Below are 24,839 nucleotides of genomic sequence, written 5' to 3' on the forward strand. Positions count from 1 at the left end.
GCAGACTGTCTGCTCGTCTGCAAGATCGTGAGAAGAGCCTCAGTGTGTGTGTGCGTGTGTGTTTACATAGTTTGGTAGTTAGAGGATTTTTAAAGCTTCAAACAGCAGCAAACCATACAAGTATTATCTGGATCCCATATGAGGGATGCAGGTAAGCTATATATGTATGTATGTATATATTATGTGTATGTATGTATGTATATGTATGTATATATATATATATATATATATATATATATATATATATATATATATATATTGTTGTTAATTAATGTAACCCACATTATGGATATGGGTAAGAAAGCAGAAGCCAAAACATCTTGTGCATATCCATATATGAGGGGCAAGGCAGGGGAGAGGGAGAGAGAGAGAGAGTGCAAGAGAGAGAGCCTGCTCTTTTCTAGGATGTAAAAGTGGCGTGGGATATAAATATTTTAATGGATAAAATAAGCCAGCACACAGTTTTGTCCTGCAGATTGCACACCTGCCCCTCACTGGCTTTACAGTGGAGAAGTGACAAGTGAGATTACAAACCCAGATTTGCCTCTGGAAGTGTAAACCAGCTCCCAAAGTTGCTTCTCCAATGGACAGCTGGTCCCCAGAAAAGAGGCCTGGACGTTTTTCACGCGGGGCTTTTGAAGCCCTTTAGCTTGCATCTCCTCCGGAATGGAGGGGGTGCATTCACATATTGGCTAGATTTACCCCAAAGTCCCTGCGAGTTATCGGGCAGCAGTTCACACACAGTTCTGGTTTTGCACTGCACATTAGAGTGTAGCCCGATTTATATCCAGGGTTAAAAAAAAATCCACTATTTTCATCAGGTTTTTTGGGACAACTTTTAGTTCACAGTAAAGCTTGCTGTGTGTAAAAATCCCAGGTAAAGCTCTGCTATCACCTCTCTGCCAATGCTGCCAAATAGTCTCCCCCAAAGCAAAGATTTGATGCTGGCCCTGGAGGAGTTAAAAGGGTTACGGAGGGTTTCGCTGACCTATTTTTTCCAGGCGGGCACCCCTCCTTTAATCTCCTTTGGAGACACCTCCTCTGCACAAAAAGCTGGCACAGCGGCTCAGCTGGAACCAGGATTTAACGTGGAGGAACTTGCCCTGAAGAGATTAAGAGTGGCAAGGAAACATTCAGCAAAGCAAACTGGAACAAGTGGGTGACCAAGGGGGAAAGGGAGAAGACAGTACAGAGTGTTTGGGGGGCTGAGGCTACGGCAGCTGTTTTAAAGCAGGGGGTCTAGATCTACTTAGCGTATGCTGTTGCCCCTCAAACACCTGCACCCTGAAAAGAGCATTAGGGTTTTTGCTTGTGCATGCAAAAAGCGCAGGGGAGGCTACGGTAGCAGCAACACGTTTTAGAGTCGCGTGTGAACATGTGTCCAGATTGCTATGGAAAGCATCTACGGGTGAACACAATAAGCAATAGGATTCTATAGCTGTATAGAAGGGATGTCACACAGAAAGAGGAGAGGACTTTGCCCCGTCTGAGAGCAGGACTAGAACCAGAGGGTTGAAATGACAAGGAAGCAGGTTTAGGCTAGGCGTTAGGAAGAACTTCCTAACTGTAAGAGCCGTTTGACCGTGGATGAGTAGGACTCATGCAATAGAGGGCCCCTCTGCGAGACAGGATGCTGGACTGGATGAGCCTTGGGCCTGATCCAGCAGGGTTCTTATATAGTGGGCTCTTCTTTGCTGGAGGTTTTCAAACAGAGGCTCATGGGTGGCTATCCATCAGAGATACTCTAGCAGTTTCCTGCAGTGAGCAGGATTCCCAAGGTCCCTTCCAACTCCAAATTTCCATTCCATGATTCAATATGGGCACTGCATTTATTTTATGCCCTGACCTTCCCACAATGAGCCCTGAGTGGCATACATGATTCTTCCCATCCCTATTTTATTCTCACAACAGCCCTGTGAGGTAGGTTAAGCTAAGAGATAGTGAGGCGGTTTCCACGATCAGTGGGAACAGCCAGACGGGGTTAAGCAGGGAGAGCAGGCTTAGCCCGCTCGCTCCACAGATGAGCGCCCACAGAGCCCTGGAAGTCCGGATCGGCCACCCACAGGACTGCCAGCTCTGTTACAGAGCCGGCGGGAGCTGTGGGGATCAGGGGCCATGTGGCCCCCAGAAGTTCCAGCATCCTGCGAGTGCGCAGGGCATGCTGGAGAGACCCGCGAGCCGGGAGGCTGCTTTTTAGCCTCCCGGTCAGGGGTCTACTCGTGGGTTGCTGCGGCGTGCAGTCACACTGTGGCAACACACAACCCGATAGCCCAGGTTAGTGGAGCACTCGCTCCGCTAACCTGGGCTTAGGGGAGGGTAAATTAAGCAGGTTACCTGCTTTGGTGAGACCGGGCTGGGCTGCGAACTCGGGGGTTCTCACGCGCAGGTGAAATCGGACCAGGCTCCTTTAGCCCGATTTCGCCCGATCGTGAGGATCGCCTCTGTGACTGGTCCACCAGGCTGGCTGCTTTGTGGCTGAGCTTATATATGGCTGAATGAGGCACTGAACCCAGGGCTTCCCAGTTGTAGCCCAGCACGGTACCCACTATACTGGCTCTCATTAGTGTGTGTTGGTCCTAAATGGGTGCATAAGGAGGGGATGAAATCAGAGTTGCTGCTTCTCTTGGTATAGTCCTCACTCACCACCTGCAATAATCAGATCCTTCTTTGGGTGGCACCTCCGTGTGAAGTGAGAACTGCAATGACTAGAGGCAGGGCCCATAACATGTATTGCCAAATGTTGCAGAATGATCTCCCTACTGTGGTGCATCTTTCAAACCCCATTTTTGGAGGGGGTACAAGACACCCCTCTTCTGTTTAGCTTTTAGCACAGCTGGTTAGCTTTATTTAGTTTTCAGTGCTGTTTTTGCCATTTCTGTTCTTGTATGTGCATTGTCTCCTTTGCTAAGCAGCGTCCACCCTGGTCTGCATTTGAATGGGAAACGTGTGAGCACTGTAAGTTATTCCCCTCAGGGGATGGGGCCGCTCTGGGAAGAGCATCTGCAGGCTTGCATGCAGAAGGTTCCAAGTTCCCTCCTCGGCATCTCCAAGACAGGGCTGAGAGAGACTCCTGCCTGCAACCTTGGAGAAGCCACTGCCAGTCTGTGAAGACAATACTGAGCTAGATAGACCAATGGTCTGACTCAGTATAAGGCAGCTTCCTATGTTCCTAAAGCAATGCCACTGGGACATCTAGCTGAGTACTGTCTGCTATGACTGCCAGCAGGTCTCCAGGATTTCAGGCAGGAGTCTTCCCCAGCTGTCCCTAGAGACGTCAAGGATGGAACCTGGGACCTTCGGCATGCAAAACAGATGCTCTGCCTCTGAGCTATGACCCCATCCCTGGTTATTACTTCATATGTTAGGAATATAGGAAGCTGCCTTATACCAAGTCAGACTCTTGCTTCATCTAGCTCAGCATTATCTGCACAGACTGGCAGCGGCTTCTCCAAGGTTGCCGGCAGAAATCTCTCTCAGCCCTATCATGGAGATGCTGCCAGGGATGGAACTTGGAACCTTCTGCTCTTCCCAGAATGGCCCCATCCCCTAAGGGGAATATCTTACAGTGCCCATATGTAGTCTCCCAATCAGATGCAAACCAGGGCAGACCTTGCTCAGCAAAAGGGACAAGTCATGCTTGCTACCACAAGACCAGCTCTCCTCCCATGTTGAGATATCTAGCTTTGCATTCAAATGAGGTCAGAAGCCAAGCCCCAGTACAAGCCCTGATGGGCCAGAACCTTGCAAAACAAACAAAAATACAAGCAGGAGGGAAGATGACCTGGGATTACAGCAATGGACTGTGGGTGGAAAGCAGAAGCACAGAAGCCAACGCAGCTGAATGGCCTTCATTGTGTTCCCTAAATGCCAGAAGCATTGACAAGCAATGATATGCATGAGGAGAGGAATGAGGGGAGGAGAAGGAGAACTGAGGTTGGGGGGGAGGAGAGGCCTTCTGAGGACTGACCACTCCTGTGCCGCTCTCTCCATGCAGCAGAGTTCGAGGCTCCTTCAAGGCCACAGAGGACAGTGGCCTGCCTCTTTACAGGAGTGGGCCAAAGGGATTACCTTCAGCGTTTCACAGGTGAAAACAGGGACAACTCTTGTGCCCTCGTAACACCCCTATTCATACACCAAGGTCCAATGCCTGAGTCCAGGGGTAGCCCTTTCATGAGGCAAAGTGAGAAAGTCACCTCAGGCGGCTTAGGGTGGCAAGATGCCGACAGGCTGCCCTTGGAGCAGCTCTTCAGGACTAGTCTGGCCCCGGTAAGCTTTGCAAGGAGGAGCGCCTGTCCTCACACTCCTTGCAAAGTTTGGAAGGCGCATGAGGAGCAAAGGGGAAGTTAGGAACATAGGAAGCTGCTATATACTGAGTCAGACCATTGGTCTATCTAGCTCAGTGTTGTCTACACAGACTGGCAGCGACTTCTTGCCTCAGGTGCTTCAATACCTTGGGCTGCCCCTTTCTGAGCCTGCTAGCACCCCATTACGCATGGCAGAGAATACTTCTCGGCCTGCTCAATGCTGCTTCCATTTACTCAGGCTAGCTGCCATAGTCTGTGCCCTGACTGAGAAGCAAGGAGAGGAAACGGAAGGGAAATCCTAAGATTGAAAAGTACAGCAAGAACGATAAATGATAGGGAGCGGGACTCACAAAACAGTACAGTAGCACAACCAAGCTCTCCTCGTCCCTTTCAACTTACCTGGGGGTCACTGAGTCGAGTGAGGTCTGGATAAAGGTAGAAGAGGATCCCTTGAGATGCCCCAGGCAGTGAAACTCCCCTAATCAGTAGAACTACCAGCATGAGGTATGGGAATGTAGCAGTAAAATACACCACCTAGCAAAAGTAAAACAAAAAACAAAACTCTGTAAGCATGAGAGATTACTGTGGGGATATTTATTACATTTCTATCCCGCTCTTCCTCCAAGGAGCCCAGAGTGGTGTCACATGGTTATGTTTGCCCTCACAACAACCCTGTGAGGTAGGTTAGGCTGAGAGATATGCAACTGGCCCAGAGTAACCCAGTGAGTTTTGTGGCTGAATGAGGATTTGAACTCCCCATGGTAGCAAATGTCTTTTTTGCAAGAGCTGGTCTCAACACTGCCCACCCCCACAGCTGGATGGGAACTAACAAGGTTATTCCCGTGACCCTCACAAAGTGAACCATGTTCCATTGCTAGACATTGTAATTCTGCAGCAGAGCAGCAGATGCAAACTTGACCATGATTAGGAAAGAGATGCAGAAGCATCGATCAATAAAGCTGAAGAGAAGTCGCATATCTGGATCTCCCACTCTAGCAATGGTGGTGCAGAATCCATGAAAAACCAATTCCCTCCACCTGCAAGTTTGAAAAATAAATTATCCCTACCACTCACTTTAGATGATGACTATTTCCTTGCTGAAGAAATGTGAAGTTTAAAACCAGCAGTCTGGATAACAACCAGCTGAGTGCTAACCAGGCAGGTGGAGATTCAGGTAGACCTCTGGCAAAGCCAGCTTAGACTTTGATAGATAGGGATGGTGAAAATGGGATGGTGTAAATAAGAAAGGGATTTGTGCTTCACTTGCGGATTTGGTATGGCACTTCCATTTAGCCAACTCTCAAGTCAAAAACCTCAGTGGTCCCCTCCGCCACTTCTGCTACTGATTATTTTGTGCCACAAACAGAAATGTGAATACAAAGAGTTAATTAAGGGCTTGATAATATTTTATTTATTATATAATATTTATAACCCGTCTAAAACATAACTCTTGAGACAGTGTACAACGATTTAACACAGTAAAACACAAAACATTTTTAAAAAAATATCCTAGATGCCCAATATTTTGTAGGGTTCTCACTTATTCCAGCTATGGAGCAGAGATCACACTTCAGCAGTGTCCTCTCTTGGGGTACTAATGTTCATTCTCATGAAAACGATTATACAAAATATGTGATTCCAGCAGCAGTTGTTTATATTATGTATTCCAATAATTAATAAGTCATATATTCTATTGCTCTACTAAATCCTGTGGTATATGTTTCTCATTTTGTCCACATATGGTTTCCATTCCTTCTATAGTTAGGATTTTTCTTAAACTGTTGAAAATAAATAGAGGGAATTGAATCTATTTGAGGCAACTGGGCAATTTGAACAATCACTAACACATTGGCTGGATTTGCACATAACGGGGAACCACAGGTAGATGAACCTGAGGTAAATTTTTGTAACCGTGAATCACATCACAGATATTCTTCCAACCATAGCCCAGCAACCTCCAGTTTGTGGGTAGGAGAGCCCCTCCCTCTTCCTGGTCCACATCACATCAACAGACTGTGGGCAAGGCATCAGAATGGCTGCAGGGTGGCAGCCATTGGCCATTATCTTAAATGGGGAATGCCAAGTGCAGTCATGCCTTTTTGGGAATGAACCACCCACCCTCAGCAGGGAAAGGGCATTTAAATCCCTTTAAATGGCATCTAAGCCCTTATTCAGGCTGCAATTGCACTGCCATCCTGGTAAGAGCCCTGGACCAAAACAGTCTCGCACAATCACAATTTCTGGCAATGGGGGGATGCAGAGAGGCAATATTTTTCTGTTACTTTGGAAAGGGATCATAACTTCCTAGGAGGGAATATGTATGTGAGGGAGGGGAAAGGATCCTGGGGTCTGGTCTACTGTGACCAAGGATGCTCTTGTCATGGCAGACCCCAGCAAAGCACACTCCTGCCACCATGTTGGCTTGCAGCCCAGGGATTAGTCCTCTCATGAGAGGGCCAGTCTATTGGGGAGAACCAGATGCTTCAAGACCTTTGGTTCTCTGTCGGACTGCACTCTCATGAGTTAGGCCATCCAGATCAAGGGGGCTCCACCTGTATGGGGCCCGAGTTCTCTCTGGTAAATAATGGAACTTGTACACCATGACCTCATCCTCTTCAGGCAACCTTTTCATACTCCCAAGGAGTAATGGCTGCTCCATGTAACTGGGAAGTACCGGCTGGCAGTCTAGGGAAACACCAGGACCAGGGATAGATCTTTACTCACATTCAAGTTTCCTGGGCTTGGACCAACATTGCAGAATTTGCAGATCAGCCACCACAGGGAATCGTAGAGGTGGGGAGCCTTGGTTATCAGTGATCCCAGGAAGGTAGGGTCACTGTACCAGGCAAAAACTAACATGGAAGTGTGCCAATGAACAACTGGAGTGGCAGAGGGCCTGCTTGCACTGGTTCTTTGCAGCAGCCTCCAAGACAGGGGTAGGTGTTGCCGGGATACCCATCCCCGCGGCTTGCTTGCGTGCAGCAGCCAGGCTAGGTGGTATCTGCCATCCGTCCTGCCTGCGTGTCTCCATAGCCTTTCACTCTCTTGAGAGATCAGTCCTTGTGAGAAGGCCTATCACTGCACATTATTAACGATTCTGCCCCATACCTGTGTACCCCAGTTTGGTTCATCTCTTGAGGAGTGCATGTATGTCTCCATGGTCTTTCACTCTCATGAGAGAGCAGTCCTTGGGAGAAGGGGCATCATCACACATTATTAACTATTCTGCCCGATCCCTTTTTACCCCTGGATGGTTCTTCCCAAGAGTAACACCATAGAGTGCTTCCTTGTACCCAAGGGGAAGGAGCTGGGCCCCCCTTCCCCAACTTTATTGTATGAAAAACAGAGAAGAGACATTCAATAATTCCTGCATGGGGCTGCCTTTTAAAGAAGACACCGGGTATCACTGCCATGCCATCTGTTATCTTGGCAACAATCTAATCAGGTTGCCCAGTGACTGTGTGTGCTTGTGATTTATCGATTGTATCAATTTATTTTTCATGACCCACACACATAGTGCCTGTCCTTCCATCCATCCCCCTTTCTCTTCTGGTTTCCGGTTGGGGGTGAGGGTGGAGGGACACAGTGGAAAGCGAGCATCTCCCAATGTGAATTTTCTCTTTGATAGGATTAGAAGCTGGGGATGGGATAAGGCAGCATCCCTCTTGCCGGGCAACAATTTGGGGAGTGCAGAGACAGGGAGTGTGGCAAGTGCTCGGAGAGGCGGCCATCGAGAAGCATGGCAGGCATGGAGAGGGTGCATTCCTGTGTGGGTCTAGGCCGCCCTCTCTAGGATTTTGGTTCCAGAAACAGCACAAAACTGGTTATGGAAGCATTTGCATTCAGACGTCAGGTTGGAGCAGCGAAATTCATACAAACTGAAGGTTCAAATTGGAGCTTGGCAAGGGAACCGTTTTACCATGAAACCACAGTTTCACACATTCGGACATACACGAATTCCAAACTCTGCCCCATTCAGCTCTGTTACATGCTAATACATTACATGCTAATAGGGCCATTTTCTATCAACATTTTCTCTGTTATATAATAAAAAGTCATTCATTGAATAACATGGATTGTGGCGTGAGAGTTGTTCTATATCTATTGAATATGTGAGAACAGCAGCAGGCCTCTTCTAATAATTAAACTATTATTGCTAACTCCTCACTGGAAAGGTCCAGGGCATAAAGCTTAGATTAGCGGGGAGGAAAGAAAGAAAGCACAACTTATCTGTGGACTGTCTCTCTAGATTCTAGTGGATCTGGACCAAGGATTATACAGGTCCCTGAGGAGATCATACAGGCCCAACTATTCATACAGGTTTCTGCTACAAAACAAACTACTCCCCCAGTTCTCTCTCGCACATAGCATTCCCATCCTGATGCCTCCTGGGCTTGCTTTTAAAAGAGTTGACACAACAATATCCACATAAAGGTGCCAACTTCTGAATGTTTGATCAGACAGCACTAAGACAAATGGTATTCAAACTTTCGTCTTCTAAGTAACCCCTTCTACATTGGTTTGCTTGTCAAGGTACCTTTGTACACCTGCCTCAAGACTCTTGCGTGATGCCAAGGATACTGGTGAATATTCTATGGCACACAGTTCTCTTGCAGTGCTGGTCAAAGGAGTATCTGGCCTTATTATTCCCTTGTGCAAGCTGACCGTAGCCTCCTAGAGTTATCTGTTCTTTGGCATTACAGACAAAGCTGGGGTGAGGCTGTAGCTCAGTGGTAGAGCTTCTGCTTTGCATGTAAAAAGTCCCAAGTTCAACTTCGGAAATGTCCAGATAGGGCTAAGAAAGACCGCTGTCCAAAATCCGCTGCTAGCCAGCATAGACCACAGTGGCCAGGCCTGGCATCAGCATGCAGCATCCTTGGACGTGCCAAGAGCTAAGCACCCAGCCTAGCCCAGCATGCGGGAAAGGTCTCGTGATGCCATCACCTGCACTGAGCTGGTGGCCTCAATCCTTCCTGGCTTTCCCTCCAACACTGGAGCAGAGGGGCATTATTTTAATTGCCCTAGCAGAATGTATTGCCCACCCTTCAGAGGGCAACACCTTCTAGGGAGGGAATTAAAATTGTTTCTGTTAGCTCAAGCACAGAGAGGAAGCAACAGAGAAAAACGGGCCTTTTATTTCAGGGACGATAAAGCCTCTCAAAAAGAAGGTCTTAGGTGAGGAAATCTTCCCCAGTGCTACAAACTAAGGTATTTTTTTTAAAGCAGAGATGCTGGGGGCTGAGGCCAAGACTTTCTGAATACAAAGCACAGGGGTGGGAGTTGCCACTGCGACAGAGGGAAACACTGTATTTAGTCTCCAATTCATAGTAAACCATTTAGGTCTCAGAATGCCTGGCTTTTTCCTAATATTTGTCAGTTGCAAGACTACCAAAATCAAATCAAAACAAAATTACAGTTCAGGTGAAAACTGTGCATATAAGGAAGGACTCCAAAACAAAAGCTTGGACTTTTTGTTTCTGGCTCTCTGCAAAACCATTCCAGTTTGGGAGAGGATCCAAATGGAAATTTTCCTCTAGTGTATTTTTGGGTTGAAATAATAACGCTGGAAGGAGTTTGCAGGTCACCCAAGGCCAAATGCCTGACACAGCAGGCTTCCCCAAACACCAAATCTGCTAACTCATGGAGTCAGGGGAGAAAGGGCTATTGAATCACCCCAAAATGTAACCGAGACAAAACTGTGAATGAGGGTTTTGTCGGCAGTTCCTGCCATTATCCCAGATATACAGCGTCAAGGAGTTCCTTAAAAGACCCATAAGATGGATCTATTATTCCAGGGAAGAATAAAGCCTGTCAAAGAGAAGAATTACCCTGTCAGTAGTACCAGCTAAACCAAGAGCCTCTTCTGGGTCTATGGTGCATCTTATTGTGAGCCCCTTAAGGCTGCAGAGTACAGGAAGAAGCTGCCATATTGTTCTTATCAGATCCCAGTGTGAGTCATTCCCCACTTCAGGCAGCACATTAGTCGAATTCCTCCTGACCTGGCTAGGTTACAAATGCTTCCAGGCCAGGCTTGGCTTTTTTGTCTGGGAAATTGCCAGTGCCTGGCCTTGTTTTCACTATTCTGATCCAGGTGTGCTTACCTGGTTTGTTCCCAGTCAACCAGCTTTCCCACCCACTTGTTTGCCCTTCGGCCTACTTCCTCCCTGCATTTTCAGCTCCAGCCCCCTTCAGACCGAATTCCCAGTCCCAATGCCTGCAATGAGTCTGCAGAGAGAGAGAGAGAGAGAGAGAGAGAGAGAGAGAGAGAGATTTGGATTGTAGCCATGGTGTGAGGGGAGAGATTTAAACCATTTCCTTCACACCATAACATTGATCCAAATCACCTCCTTGGGGTGCCATGCAGACAACAAGAAGAAGAAAAATACAGTACTACTCTAAATGTTCCTCTCTGTGGCCGATAGCAACTCAAGGGGAAATATTTGCATTGCAGAATCGGGGTGGGGGGTGGGGATAACCACTCCTTATTGTGGGCTTTGTAAAACAATGTATTTTTAAAACAATGGCACCTTGTTTGGAGACTATGTACTTCCCCAGTAAACAAGCAGGCACCAACAGGCTGCAGCAATCTTACAGCGTTAGTTTTCTCTTCCACATTGCTTATACCTTCCCAAACTCTAGCTGTGTGTGAAAACTAATCAATCAAATATATAAAATCACCAGCTGCTCTATGTACTTCATTGCATAGAAGGTGTCCTATGTGTTTTGAACTTACTGAAACCTGCCCTAGGTTTTTATATGGGAAGCTGCCTTATACCAAGTCAGAGCCCTGCCATGGCCCATCTGGTTCTGTATCGTCCTCACTGACTGGCAGCAGCTCTCAGGGCTTTTAGACAGGAAACCCTGGAGAGTCTTTCCCTGAGATCTTCCCCTGGGGATGGGATGCCAAAGATTGAAGCGGGAACTTTCTGCACGTAAAAGCAAATTCTCTTCCACTGAGATGTGGGATGTGGCAAACTACACCAATCATTATTCTTTCATATTTCGTTTTGGATGTATCAGGAAGGATAACATTCCTCTCTGTCTGCTTCAAATAAAGTTCATCTCCACAATGACGTCCACATGGCTCAGCACTGGATTTTCACAGCAGCTCTTGCCGATGAATTACTGGCCTTTTCAGACCAGGAAGCCATACCAACCCTGGGATTGCCTCTCTAACGCTTCTTTTACATTAACTATTTAAACAGTAGGTTTGTCACTTGAAGAGCCATCATGAGAATATAACCACGGCTTCTGGTGCCAGATCACAGGACATGAAGAGATCTCTTTCTTCAAATGTAAAACATGGAAGAATGGAATAATCCAAGTGTAGCAGATTAAAGCCTTTGTCTCAGGGCTAGCTCATGTGAGGGAAAGAAAATATCGAGTCATCCCTGCTGAGCTGCCCAGGTGGGCTTCTCATAAAACTATTCTATATTTCTGCTAGATCTAAAATGCTGCCACCAAGCACCCTAAAACTTGCAGAGAACTGAACCATTGGATTGGGTGATCTAATCCACGGTCCCTCTGTAACTGGGTATTGGGCAATTTAAAAAAAAAACAAAACACCTTCCACGTGTAAGCTTACACATGATGAGAAAACTGATAGCTGCTGAGTGCTTGAGGACGCTTTTGCACCAGAGAAATCTCCTTTCCATCCTCCCTTTTTTCTTGATTTAAAAACCAAATTTGAGAGGCTTGCAAAAATAAAAGAACAAAAAACCCCAGTTTTATTCAATACTACAGCCTGCTTCCATCTGAGACTTTTATGTTTTAAATACACTCAAAAACACTTAGTAGGTTACAAAAATTGGTGGTCTTAGGCTTCAGTGGTTGCATTTAGGTATGCTTAGATGTTTATAGTGTCTTTTGCAATGTCCTAGCTGAGTTGAGCATATGCTAGTGTTTCTTATTTTAATTACATTGCAGGTAAATTATAATAGAACAGTATCAGGAATATGCAAAGCACAAACACAAAGAAATATACATTTCTAACACAAACTTTCTAACAAACTGTTCCCTATGCTGAATCCCCTTTTCCTTGAAAACCCACCCAACACCTGATGAGAACCAAGCTTCCTAAAATCCTGTCTCTCAAGGATCTGCAGTTATTCCATTAGAGAAACCTTTGACCACGAGGGAGCAAAAACTCCATGCCCTTCACTAAGCCTTTCCACATGTGCTTCTCCCCAACAAAGACCACCCTTCTTGTTCCCAGAATTCCCAGCAACTGCTCTCTGGGTCCCACCCCCCTGGTGTACTGATTGGCTGCCCTGGAGTTCACCAGCCTGTCAACTGAGACAAGGGTTCACTCTCTGTTAACTCTTTAGAGCGAGGGGAGGCTGATCACTACACCAAGTATCAAGCTACATGTGAAACTGGACAGGTTGTTGTCTTTCCATCTACCTTTAAAAAACAACACACACAGTCATGGGGTGGGGGGAGTTATCTGGATTGAGACTGCAGTGGAGAGGGAAGGGGGCTTAATCTATTCTCCCTCTGTAATGGTGCCAATGAAAATTGCCTCTCAGAATTGCTGTTTGACCCAGGACGGAAGCTGCTATATCTGTCCATAGCAGATTTCTCCCATAGTAAACAGCAGCTTCAGGAGGAGGGAGAATTGCCAGTAGGCAATTGTTGCAGGAGGAAAGAGTTAAATCCCCCTTCTATGTGTGCTGTGCTCCAAAAATTGCCCCCCCACAAATAAAACTTTTTATTTTAAGGAAAGGTAAGGCAAAGACCCATTTAATGTGATGTGCCATTTGACACCCAATTCTGCATCTGTGCTTCCATTTAAAACACACACACAAAACAACAATGAAGCAACCAGCTTTTATACTTATTTGGATTTATAGGTTGTAATCTAGAAACAGCACTTAAGTCAAATCCCTTTTAAGCCAAACGTCTCTCCTCACAGAGCCTTCAAGGTGCGATTTGACCTTTTCACCCAGTAAAATAAGTAAATCCTTACATATATGTTTTCACACAAGGATTCTCCTCCTGATCTACTTTTCGAAAGCAATGAGAAAATAATCAAATTTAGTTGACTATAACCTTCTGTTCAGGACACCACCTAAAGCAGGGCCTTTTCCTTATTGAGATGGCAAATCTTTGTTTGGATAGTATGACTTCAGACCGAAGATGAAGGTGTGTGGGTGTGTCCGCGTGCATGTGTGCGCACGTGTGCACATGCATCCATGCACACACACGCACACACACACACTCCCACTCCCTCCATACAGGAAACTAGTATCTCAGTGCACACACACAGAAAATTAGCATCTCAGGGAAAGGGCTAAGCTAGAACCCTTATCCCTGATATGCTTGTTTTTTATATTAATAAAGGCGCTTTGTTTCGTTTTTTGCCTGGAAGAGCATTCAGTCACGTGAACTCTTCCCTGAAGTTTCAAAGTGGTACATTCCTGATACCGGTACAGGTTTTCCCGCTCAGTGAGAACTGTACCCAGGTCTTCTAGAGAAATTTCAGAGTCGGCAAGCATCTGTCTTCACAGAACACCGCATTTGCAGTATTCCTTGCAGAGTGAAAGGATAAAGCACCCTCTACATCGTCTGATGTAAAAATCTGGGCAATAAAATTTGCCCAGCATCTGAGTCTACCCTTTGACCACACAGGATGAATCCAGACCAGCAGCCACTGATAGCTGTGGAACCAGCCTGCTTGCAAGGGTTTGCCAGAAGGTACATGGACTGCCTACACCACAAACCCCAGTCAGTTTTCTAATCTTTCTTGCTCGAGAACTCTATTTTTGTGAGAGGCTCTACCTGACTGAGATTCTCAGCATCCTCACCAGTTACAATACCCAGGATTCTTTGACAAAAAGCCATAACTGTAACCTAATAGAAATGCAACATATGTCCATGTGTGTAGTGTAGATATACCCAGAAACGGTGACCAGACCAACAATAACACTCCAGTTTTCTTTACTAATTTCCTCTTTGGTAGGAGTGCTTTCTGGATCGTTCCTTGTAAGGAGCTGGTTCCCAAAGGTGAACATAAGTAATTCTGGAGCCTGGACCTAAAGCCTTTGGAGCCCACCCCCCTTGCAAGTTAAGCACTATCCCCCTACACACACGCAATGACACACACCGTATTTTTAACACGTGGGCTCATTGGGGCACAGCAACTGAACTCACAAGAACATAAGAATATAAAACTGGTATATTTATGCAAATATGCATTAGCAGAAACATTTCAACATGCAACTTAACATATTCCCCTCCCACATATTTCTTTCCACACTCCCCCTTCTATCTCTAAAGCAGAGGTCATGTTCTGCCGCCCGGCACAGGTCACAGTCACACTCAGACACCTGGCGTGGTATAGCGTCCACACCATCTGGGACAGACTAAAGATGACTGGGGGGCCCCCAGGGGGTGTGAAAGCCCTGGACTTCTGCCCAGAAGTCCAGGGGTAAGAGCACCTCTGTTGGTTCCCCTCAAATCATGCATGACCATCTTCCCACTTCCTGCATGAAGTGGAAGCCTCCATTTAATTTCCCTTTCCCCTGACTGCACATACCCCAAACTCTTGGAATTTCCCAGGGAGTTCCTCCATCCATGAGGCAAGATGAAGCAATCAACTCAGGTGGGGAGGGGCGCATGGAGTAGCAAGTGCTGGGACCCCACAACCATGGTGCCACTCCATTGACCACTGTTGCTGCCCTTCTCCCTCTTGGAGCACATTGTTCATTTTCCTTTCCTTGCCCTGCTAGGACGCATGGCTTGTTTCTTCTTCTGACACTCAACTTGAGCTAAGAATGCCCTTGCCAGCACTGCCTAGCTTCATGACATATGTATTATTATTTCTTGTTTACACAGTCAGACAGGTGTTATTGACTGGTTTGTTTTATGCAGGCATCGAGTTCTTCCCAAGGACCTGGGATGGCTGAATTTTATTATCAATATCGTTGTTATTATTATATAGGCTGTTAATATAATATAGGCTGTTCCCAGTAAAGTTGCATTTTGTAATTGGCTGGTGGTGATTTCTGTGGCCCCTATGGTGTTGAGGTGCTCTTCAAGTTGTTTTGGAATTGCACCTAGGGCGCCAATTACCACTGGGATTATTTTGGTCTTCTTCTGCCACAGCCTTTCAATTTCAATTTGTAGATCTTTGTATTTTGTTATTTTTTTCTATTTCTTTTTCTTTATTATTTCATCATCATCATCATCTCCATTTACATACCACCCATCCAGAGGCTCTGGGTGGTGCACAACCAGTTTAAAAAACATAAAAACAAACATCATTTAAAGCACACTACTTAAAACAATATAAAAACAATTTTAACACAATTTAAAACCAATTAAAATACTTAAAAACAATTTTAAAACCTTGGAAGGCCAGGCCAAACAAGGAAGGCTTTGGGGCTCTCTCTTAAAGGCAAACAGTGAGCCTAAACTGCGGATATCTGCCAGGAGTGCATTCCACAGGCCAGGAGCAGCTACAGAGAAGGCCAGGTGCCAAGTTGCCACTAGACATACTGGTGGTAACTGGAGACAGACTGCTCCAGATGAGCTCAGCATGTAATGGGGAGGGATCATACAGAAGAAGGCACTCTTTAAGGTAGCTCGGACCCAAGACGTTGACATAGACTGAGTGTGCTCATGTGTCACCAACCATCGCCTAGCCTGGGAATTCTGAGTACCCATCCATAAATCAGGGGCATTATATGGTCCTTTGCCTCAAGCAGCAAAATTTCTTGAGCCACCGCTGGAATTCCCAGGGCTCTCCCTTCCAGGCACTGATCCAGCCCATACCTACTTAGTTGTAACACTGCTATTGCACCGACGGCTTCCAGACCATTTGTCAACCCTTACCTAAAATCCTTTCACTCAAATCAGTGGTGTTTTGCCCAAGGCCCGAAAGACTCTGCCTTGGAACTGGGTGCTTTCTTTGAAAAACAGTTCTGTGGAATTGTGGAAAAACACAGAGCATTTGCTCCAGTGCAAGTACCTGGCCCTGATCCAACATGGTGACCATGTGGGTTCAATGAAAGGAGAACAGATGTTTGGCTTAAATGTGACCTTCCCCCCACCCATTTCAAAAGTGCTGTTCACACTGACTCTGTTGCTAGAAAGCCTACTGCGATCAGAAACATTGTGCTCTGCCTCATGTTGTTCTATAACAAATATGATTTTGTTTGGGTCTGGTCCACATGCCTTTGCCAAGTTAATAAAGTTATTCCATCTGTGACAGCAGTTTGATGAAGGGGACAAAAAAAAAAAACACCCCTCCATTGATGCAACCTCTCTGTAGTATTGACATAAGTTGAGAGTCAGTGTGGTGTAGTGGTTAGAGTACTGGACTAGGACTGGGGAGACCCAGGTTCAAATCCCCATTCAGCCATGAAACTAGCTGGGTGACTCTGGGCCAGTCACTTCTCTCTCAGCCTAACCTACTTCACAGGGTTGTTGTGAGGAGAAACTCAAGTATGTAGTACACCGCTCTGGGCTCCTTGGAGGAAGAGTGGGATATAAATGTAATAATAATAATAATAATACTAGGTTTACGTTTTGCAAATGCATGCAGCTGCTCCTCTAATGGAATGGAAAAAGTCATGGAAGTGCAGACCCTACAGGCAACCATCTCTCTGCCATACTATCAATCCTCTGAAAACACTATTGCCCGTCTCCAGGCTAAGGCAGTTCTTTATGTCTTAGGGCCATACCACACAGGACACAGGAGATCTGTTTCGATTTGTTATCAGATGTCCAATTTTTATTTTTATTTTTTGCTTAGACTAAAAACAGCTGTGGGAGGTAGAAAATTGGATCAGAGCTATGATGTTGAAGAAGTGGTTCAGCCCTTTCCCCTACGTGGCCTTCCTGATTTATATAACCCACCCTCACTCTTCCCAAAGCTGGTATTGACTACAGCAGGGGGGATGGATAGGCATGATATGGGTACGTGCCTTTATCCCCACCACCACCACAAGGTTAATAGCAGTTGTGGGGTTAAATCAGAGAATTGGTGCGGGGGGGTAGCCTCTCCTCCCCCCAGTGTTACAGTCAATTCTCTTCTCAGTGGCTGCTTTCAGGTCTTCAAGAAAAGAAGACCAATGGGAGATCTGATCATGGATCACCAATGTCATGTCTAGTTTGACCCCCTATGTCCTCTTCAAAACAGAAAAGGTGTGCCTGGAAAAGGAAAGGCAGATCGTTCTTCTTGGATGTTCTCACACCAACCACTGGACAGCCCTCACTGCCCACAGTAGTAGCTATAGGGGCAGCCCTTCCATGAGGCAGGGTGAAATGGTTGTCACGAGTGTGGGCGCAAGGAGGGGCACATGGGGTTAGGGTTAGGCCCTCGGCCACCACAGCACCACCCCACAAGCCTCCTTGCTGCCTGCTGCCACCAACCATCCTCACCCCACTGTGGTCTGCTGCTCAGGGGATGGGGTCATAGCTCAGTGGAAGAGCATCTGCTTTGCATGCAGTCTGCAGACAGCCCCAGGTTCAATCCCTGGCATCTCCAGGTAAGGCTAGGAAAGACTCCTGCCTGAAATCTTGGAGAGCTGCTGGCAGTCAGTGGAAACAATGACATGGAAGGCAGCTTTCAGTGTTCATTCCCACCTACACATCCCACTGGGGCACACCTGTCTCCTCTTCTCTCCCACAAAGTGCAAGCTAGAAACAACCAGAAGAGCTGGTCTCATGGTAGCAAGCATGACTTGTCCCCTTAGCTAAGCAGGGTCCACCTTGGTTGCATATGCAAGGGAGACTAGAAGTGTGAGCACTGGAAGATATTCCCCTTAGGGGATGGATCCGCTCTGGGAAGAGCAGAAGGTTCCAAGTTCCCTCCCTGGCAGCATCTCCAAGATAGGGCTGAGAGAGATTCCTGCCTGCAACCTTGGAGCAGCCGCTGCCAGTCTGGGTAGACAATACTGTGCTACAGGGACCAAGGGTCTGACTCAGTATATGGCCACTTCCTGGCTTGGTGGGATAGTTAGAGAGTGTTTGAGTGCTGCTGTCTTGGTAGCATGGCCCAAGGACACGGAGCATCCGCCCACAGATGTGCCGGGGGATGTCATGTGGTCCTTCACCTCAGGCAGCAGCATGTTTTGGACCGTCCCTAATTAGTAATGTAGGTGTGTCATAACATGGGCCAAAAAACCCCAATGCAAGTGAACTGTACAAATCATGAAATAAGCACCTGTACACATGTCCATTAAAAAGCTGCTTTCTTGTACTACCTTAATCCTTCTTTGATCTATTGGCCTTCCAGAGCTGTAGGAGAACACTTTCATCCTGTGCCATTTCCTCACACAGCAGGGGCCCAGCATGTGTTGGAAGAGAGGCCCAAGTGGGGTTGTTTTTTTGGTGAGTTGCCACTGAGTGCAAGCAAAGCTTTTATCTTAATTAGCCAAATTACATTTGAGAGATTGCTAGGTTATTTGCACATTGTTCCCAATAAAAGATTTATTTAACCTGTATTAGTTATACAACAATAACATCGACAAAGATGAAGCTCCCTAGCATGAAACGGGAACAACAAAAAGGTATACCCTACACATTAAAGAGAGATTGAAAAACAAAACAAAAAATGAAATGAGAAAGAGAGGAGATGGAAAACAGAGAAGTCATCATTTCAGCCAGTCTCAGTGTTATGGGCTTTAAAAACATACTGCTGTACACATGGCTTTATAATCATAGGAACATAGGAAGCTGCTTTATACTGAGTCAGACCATTGGTCCACCTAGCTCAGTATTGTCTACCCAGACTGGCAGCAGCTTCTCCAAGAGTGTTTGCAGGAGTCTCTCTCAGCCCTATCTTGGAGATGCCAGGGAGGGAACTTGGAACCTTCTGCATGCAAGCATAATGCAGGTGCTGTTCCCAGAGCAGCTGCATCCCTGAAGGCGGACATCCGACACTCACTCTTTGTCTCCCATTCAAATACAAACCAGGGCAGGCTCTGCTTAGCAAAGGGGAGAGTGCATGCTTGCTACCACAAGACCAGCTTTCCTCCTCTGGAACATATTAAATGTAATGTAGAGTACATGGTCCTCTACAGCAGCGGTTCCCATTCTTGGGTCTCCAGAGGATGTTGGACTACAACTCACACATCATTGACCACTTTGATCGGGGATGCTGGGAGTTGTAGTCTAATGGCAGCTGAGAACTCCAGGCTGGCAATCCCTGCTCTCTCTGCTCAGCCAGTTCAGAGTAGCAGTTTTTATAGGTCGACGAAAACACTGATTGATTCTTTTAGGGATGTGCACATTCTGAACCAGTCTTGCCACTGGTTTTCCCCCTTACTCACCACATCTGATTCCCCACCCCCACCCCATAGAAGTAGGTTGAGCTCTAATCTGGACATGGACCGAATAAATTGCAAGAGTAATATGCACAAATTCTCTGGAAAGGGTGGATTTGTTTTGGACTTCCACAGACTTAAAAACAACTATGGTAGCTTCCAACCAAGTTGTCACTCTTTAGGGAACACATGAGGTTTTCAACATGCCATTTTCGTCTGGCATTTTTCCTGTGTGGCTTCATGTGCTGCTTCAGAGAGCTGGTCTTGTGGTAGCACACACAAATTGTCCCCTTTGCTAAGCAGGGTCCTCCTGGTCTGCATTTGAATGGGAGTCATGTGTGAACACTGTAAGATATTCCTCTCAGGGGATGAAGCCACTCTGGGAAGAGCATCTGCGTGCTTGCATGCAAAAAGTTCTAAGTTCCCCCCAGGCATCTCCAGATAGGCCTGAGAGAGACTCCTGCCTGCAGTGTTGGAGAAGATGCTGCCAGTCAGTGTAGACAATACTGAGCTAGATGGACCAATGGTCTGACTTGGTATATGGCAGCTTCCTATGTCTCTTTTCAAACCTCAGAAACTCTTGAGTTTTGGGGTAAGAATGAAACATTGTGCAGGCTCCTCAGGTATAAATGCCTTAGTGCTGCTACTACTCCTTTTTGCTTGTTTGTTAAAGGACATGGTTGCATTGTGTGTGCACTGATGTTTCAAATGATTGAGCCCTGTTGCTCAGTGTACACAGAGGCGCTCTTACCCCTGGACTTCGGGTCTGAAGTCCAGGGCCTCCACAGCCCCCGGGAAGCCCCAAATCCTCTTTAGTCTATCCTGGGTGGTGTGGTCACCCAGCCGAGCATCATGATGATGCCTAATTTGCAGGGGAGGGGAGCCTCCAAAGGCCTTTCGGTCCAGGCTCCAAAATTACCTAGGTGAACCTCTGAGTGTATGCATGAGTGGTGACTTCAGCACTTCACTTGTACTCCAGACCAACATACTACAGACAGCCTTCTTAAAAAATTTAATTTAATTTAATTTATATTGCATTTATATACTGCCCCATCCCATCACCTCTGGGCAGTATAGACCCTCCTCTCTTTCTCCCCCTGTTTTTTTAAAAAGCAGGGAGCAGAAGGGCATCTTGCCACCTCACTGGTGCCCCAATAATCTGCTGCTGGAGGCAATTGACTCACTTTGCCCCACAGAAGAGACATCCTGTTAGAACGTTCATGCACGACATCATCTTGGCAATGCTGCTAGTTACTGCTGTAACAAGAGTTTGGAACCAGTGAGGTTATCCCTAGATGCACAAAGTAGAAGCTAACAGCTTGGAGTGCCTCTGGTTAAATCCGCATATCCATTTCTCTACCAGCAATTACTTCTAGGCAAAATGCAAGTTCCTTCCCTAAGAAGTGTTTTGCTTCCACTTGAGAAAGCTGTGCCAACCTTAAGATCTCACTTTAAATTAAAACAAGAAACAAAAAACAACCCAACATATTTTCATTTGGAGTTTCTATGTAGCACATGCCAGTTTTGCTTTCACACAGCATATGCCTTGTAACACATATAGTTATCAGTATATCAGTTATCCATCAGTCTGTTTGGTCTTCTTTCCTGCGTTCCAGATACGTCGGCTGTCATTCCTATTTGCACACCATGCCACTATCTTCCCTTTGTTGTTTTTGCATGGGAGAAACCTCCTGATTATCTGACTTCCCACCTTGCTCACTGCAAGGAGGCCTGCACTACACCGCCATCCCGTCTGTAGTAGAGCAGTGTTCTTCATTGCAAGGCCCGGAAGCCTTGATGGCAGTTCCCATCAACCCTAAGTGTAGCTCCTGACTAATGGTTTATTAGGTCCATAAGAAACTTTAACCCAATACACTTCACAGTCCTCCTGGCAGTGTGCAAAGGCGAGCATTTCCAGCATGCAACGCTGTGCTTTGTCCAGTGTCAGGGGGGCACCTTTAACAGAGCCCCAGCACCATCTTGGAAGGCATGTGCTAGAGCTCTAGGGGGAAAGCACTGGGAAGGATGACATTTCCACGTACTCCCTGTGTGCCTTCCAAGATGGCACTGGGACTTGACAAGGCTCCATTTCTCTTAAGTGAGCCCTCACAGCACTAGGGAAGATGCAGCACTACGCAGAGGGAAATGGCCTCTCACTGAAGGTTTATTTTTTTGTCAAAGTGGCCCCCACTTGAGAAATAATGACAGTCCAAAACATTGAAACCTTTGCCATGCACTTGCCAGAGCATCCTATGGCTTGCATTTGATCAGAAGATAACGGTTTGCTCACTATGGCTACAGTCCTAAGCTCACTTACAAGAGAAGTCCTAGTGAATACAATAGGACTTGCTTTGGTGTAGACAAGCATAGGATTGTGCTGTAAGACTTTTAAAAATTTCCATCTGCATTTAACTCCAGCCACAAGGAAAGGCTCAGGAGACTATATGAAAAAGACACTAATGAGCACAATCCAAATGTCACTTCCAACCGCCATGCCTGCGTGATGGGGCAGGGGGTGGGGTTGTGCCCCCATCACCTGAAGCATGCATGGGGGCCACCATCTTTTTCCCCCTCCACATGGCCGCGACTGGTCAATCAGGGCTGGGCAGGGAGGCGGTCCGATCGAGCCCGGCCACCTCCATTCCAATCAGGAGGTGGCACAGTCAAGAAAGGATGGTTAAGACCACCCCATAACCATCTGCAGGGATCCACAAGTTTAGACTTGGCTCACTGGCCAGCCATTATTTGTGGTTGCCATTAATCCCCTATCTTCCCTCGGAGGCAGAGGGCTTAGGGAGAAGCAGCCCTTCTGTTATTTGCCCTGGGATATGGAGATGGTAAGAAACAGTGGGAGGCCCCTCCTACTGCTCAGGAAGGATTCTTGCCATTTCTTACCTTCTCAAAAGCAACAGTGGAAATGAGACCTCTGGAGAGGAGATCTATGTGGTCTTGGGTGTCCTGCTTGCCAGAGGGCTGGGGATACTCACCACTGGTGAGCTGGCAAATTGATTTGTGGATATCTGACCTTGGTGCATAATAAATCCTGAAAAAGCTTTGTCCATGTTTCCTACCACCCACACACATCCCCCACCTCACTCAAGATTTAGCATTAGATTTTGAGCATCTGTGGTGGCAGGCCAGAAGTCAGTTCAAGGGACCTCTTACCATGCAGCAGGGAGAAATGGGCTGTTACAGGCAGCCAATGGTGGGCAGGTGCTCAGGGCTAGCACAGCGGCCCACCCGGCAGCATCCCCACCTTCATGGATGCCCTGCAGCAGGAGGGAGGCATTGCATTGCTTTCCCTCTTCCTTTCCTGCTGAAATCTGCAGAGATACTGGCAAGATGAGGGCAGGTTAGGAGTAGGCGATCAGGACCTTGGTTAGCTCCCAGTGCAGCAAATATAAAAGGCAACTCTGGACAAAACTACATGTTATGTAAGGGCCAAATTACACATCGTGTTAAACCCATCAGGGTGCATTCCAGACGAGCTGCTGAAAATGCCTCCGTCCGGGCAAGTCGCGTTCAGGGCATAAACAGCAGGGGGAGCAGTCTTGCAGCAACTAACAACCTGAAAAAACAGCAACTTTTTCACACCGGATGTACAACGTCCTTGCTCTACATCACAGCTATTAAATTCGCAACAAGGCATTGGAAATGTGAATGGCACCCTGCTGTCTGCATAGGGACTTCAGTGTCATGACGCAGGAAGTGTAAAAGCACACTTCCAAGATATGTCCTGACCCTGTTGTAGGGTCTAGTCTGGAAAGCACCCATTAGAAGATGGCCTTAACCTGGAAGTGGCCCTTTGCTCTTAAAACATTAGTTGCTTCCTTATTTGGGAGGGTATCACACACTGGACAGGGCGGGGGGGTGGCTCATTTGCTGCAATGTTTCCAGATCACGATTCGTCACACAAGTCCCACTTAACAGGTCCTTGTTTATCTTAGGGCTGTGCAATGCTGCACAGGTATAATTTGAATCCAGATTATAGTAGGCCAAATCTGAGGATTTGCTTCAGTTTGGACCACAAATGACAGCTGTCTGAATGGGGTCAAATGAATCTGCCTGCTTCCATACAGCTCTGATTTGGGATGCTGAAGGGTTTTTTCTTTTTAATGGAAAACCTGAAACTTTAAAGGGAGCCTGCACAGAAATCCCTGCACTTCTTTTTCCTGCAATTTGGCAGGCTTCGTGTCATCAGAAGGAACTCCCTTTCCTGAAACTTTCATCTCATTATGTCAAGCAACACAAAAAGTCATAGGCATGTTAGCAATTCTCATAGCGAAGCATACTCTCTGGACTGAAGCAAATCAAAACAGGTCAAAATGAATCAGGCTCAGCTAAAGCCTAATGCACAACCAGGGTAGCAAACCTAATCGCACAACTTTCTGAATATCTGAGGCAGCTTGCTCTGCTCACAGCCCTAATTCAGCTTGCAATAGGAATGATCTTCCAAGATGCAAAGAATCACAATCAAGATACAGGTCAAAGCTTTCACACAGCTGTCATTTTGGCACATACAAATGTAAAAGTGCAGAACATTGGGATTTGGAATTAAGTGGGGAGGAAACCACACAGGCTGCACAGCTAAACAATACACATCAAAACAAAACAAAATGCAAATTTCAAAGCTGCCAAGCAGTAACCTTATCAGAGTTGCACAGTACCATGTACTACTTCATATCCAAACAGATTACATCTCCTCTGACAACTTTTCATGAGTCCATTTGGCATTAGCTACGGAAATATGCACAACCAGGCTGTGAAGAATCCATACTATGTAATTTAGCATTGGTAATTGGTGCAATAACAGCAATCTATGGGGGAAATCAGGTACAGAGACAGCCCTTTCAAATGGTACCACTTAGGGGTGCCACCTTTTCCTTGACAGAAGCTCGGTGCCTTTTAACAGCTGCTTGACTGGCCAGAATTCAACAGCTGAATCCTGCCCATCTCTGCATTTTTATGTTGTGGAAAGCTGCCCCTGTTGGCTCACCTTGCCTGTAGACTTGACTCCTTTCCAGATGCAGAAATAGCAGATGATCCAGGCCAGCAAGAGGCATAGAGCCAGCTCCCAGCGCAAGCCTCCCATATGTTCTATGCCATTGGATATTTTTAAGACTCTCCTCCTGTGGAAGGAACACAGACCATGACTGACTCCTTCTGAACTCACTTAGTACATTTCGAACTTATCAACCCCACACCTGGCCTCTTCCCTGGGATATACTCAGGGATGAGAGACAAGCAGAAAAACCACTTGGTC

The 24,839-nt window shown here is 46.5% G+C and overlaps 1 protein-coding gene across 3 annotated transcripts in view; it reads right to left on the reverse strand.

Annotated features, from left to right (window-relative positions):
- Positions 1–24,839, reverse strand: part of LOC128328164 (sodium- and chloride-dependent GABA transporter 2-like) — a 93,306-nt gene that overhangs the window by 26,337 nt on the left and 42,130 nt on the right. For all 3 annotated transcript variants that reach the window (XM_053257873.1, XM_053257872.1, XM_053257871.1), the window contains exons 6-7: positions 24,573–24,705; positions 4,704–4,838 (exon numbers count right to left, since the gene is read on the reverse strand). In XM_053257873.1, the coding sequence (XP_053113848.1) occupies positions 4,704–4,838; positions 24,573–24,705 (268 nt within the window). The remainder of the gene's footprint in view (positions 1–4,703; positions 4,839–24,572; positions 24,706–24,839) is intronic.

The sequence above is a fragment of the Hemicordylus capensis genome, chromosome 5 (assembly GCF_027244095.1).
Source record: "Hemicordylus capensis ecotype Gifberg chromosome 5, rHemCap1.1.pri, whole genome shotgun sequence".
NCBI classification, from domain to species: Eukaryota; Metazoa; Chordata; class Lepidosauria; order Squamata; family Cordylidae; genus Hemicordylus; species Hemicordylus capensis.